At 41.1% G+C, this 1634-nt stretch overlaps 1 protein-coding gene across 1 annotated transcript; it reads left to right on the top strand.

The window, feature by feature from the left end:
- The first annotated feature begins 206 nt into the window (after window positions 1-206).
- On the top strand, window positions 207-1154 carry LOC138262367 (olfactory receptor 5V1-like). Its single transcript, XM_069212265.1, has one exon. The coding sequence runs from the start codon at window positions 207-209 to the stop codon at window positions 1152-1154; it is 948 nt and encodes a 315-aa protein (XP_069068366.1).
- The last annotated feature ends 480 nt before the right edge of the window (window positions 1155-1634 follow it).

Raw genomic sequence — 1634 nt, forward strand, 5'->3', positions numbered from 1 at the left:
TTGGGCTGAAATGAGTATTTGGTCGTGTTTAAATAAAGGCCACGGTACATTGAGAGCTATGCGGGACATACATACTTTGGTATTTTATACCAAAGCCAAAAGGGATCTAAAATAGTTTGATACATGTAAAATATACATAAATCATTCTCTTGCTTCTTTGTTTTCACATGTTACTTATTTAAATGTTGTCTGTTCTGGCAGATTCGATGGAATACAGAAAACAAAGCAACCAAACCACGAGGAAGGAATTTATCCTGCTTGGACTCACTGATGAGCCTAGACAGCAGATAGCCCTGTTTTGGCTCTTCCTAGCAATTTACATGATTGCAGTAGGTGGAAATGCAGTCATCAGCATCCTAGTATTGTCTGACTCTAAGCTTCATACACCAATGTACTTCTTCCTGGTAAACCTCTCCATTCTTGACATCTGTATGACTACAGTTATCGTCCCCAAAATGCTGTACTGTCTCATCACGGGAGAAAAGACCATTTCCTTCCATGTTTGCATTGTACAATTGTACTGTTTTGCCTTTTTAGTCTCCACAGAGTTTTTCCTTTTAGCAGTGATGGCAATAGACAGGTATGTGGCAATCTGTCATCCCTTTCGTTACGCCAATTTCATGAGCACTAGAATTTGCACCACTCTAGCAGCTAGTTCTTGGGGATTCAGCTTCTTTCATTCCCTGTTACACACAGTGCTGATATCTAACTTGTCCTTTTGTGGACCATACCAGCTCCAGCAGTTCTTCTGTGATATTCCTCCACTGCTGAAGCTCTCCTGCTCTGACACCACAACCAATGAGCTGCTTATCCTAACAGAGTCTTCTTTATGCACACTTGTCGCCGTGATGACTGTTATTGTCTCCTATGTTCGTATCATATATACCATTTTAAACATGGCAACAAAGGAAGGGCGGCGCCGGGCCTTCTCCACTTGTGTCTCCCACTTAACGGTTGTCACTTTATATTATGGCACCTTAGTTTTTAACTACATCCGGCCTACATCAAGCTACTCACTCAAGAAGGACAAAGTGATGACCGTGATGTACACAATTGTGGCCCCCATGGTCAACCCATTCATCTACAGCCTCAGGAATAAGCAAGTGAAGGAAGCACTGAGGAGTCAGTTTCACAAACTTCAAAGGCAAAGGTGAAGTTTTGATAAATGTGTACCAATTTATGTGATAGAATTAACATAAAATGCTTTACTGGACTCAAGAAGCCTTGAATTGTGTTTTTAAACAGATTCAGAAGAAAGATATGAACCTTGACATAGATGTTCATTATGTTGTAGATGAGATAGCAGTGAAATACATTTTCCTGAAAAAATACAGCATGTTCCTCCCTCCTTGCTGTTGAAATCATTGCTGGCCTGTGGACAAATGGGCAAATGATCATTAATGATCAACACTACCATTCCCAAACAGATGCAACATTTTAATGCAGCACAGCAACCATCAATGCTGCACCTCATTGCATTACAAGGCAAGTGAAGGGACTCTCCATATTTATTAGGTTATGGTGCTGCTTGTGCTGCTGCTCTCACCTCCAGGGCAAAAGCATGTGTGATGTCTGGCATAGGCTTTTGTACTGGATGGGCCCTCTTCAACTTCAATATATTATGCTAAGACATA

This window comes from Pleurodeles waltl, chromosome 10 (genome assembly GCF_031143425.1).
Source record: "Pleurodeles waltl isolate 20211129_DDA chromosome 10, aPleWal1.hap1.20221129, whole genome shotgun sequence".
Taxonomy (NCBI): Eukaryota; Metazoa; Chordata; class Amphibia; order Caudata; family Salamandridae; genus Pleurodeles; species Pleurodeles waltl.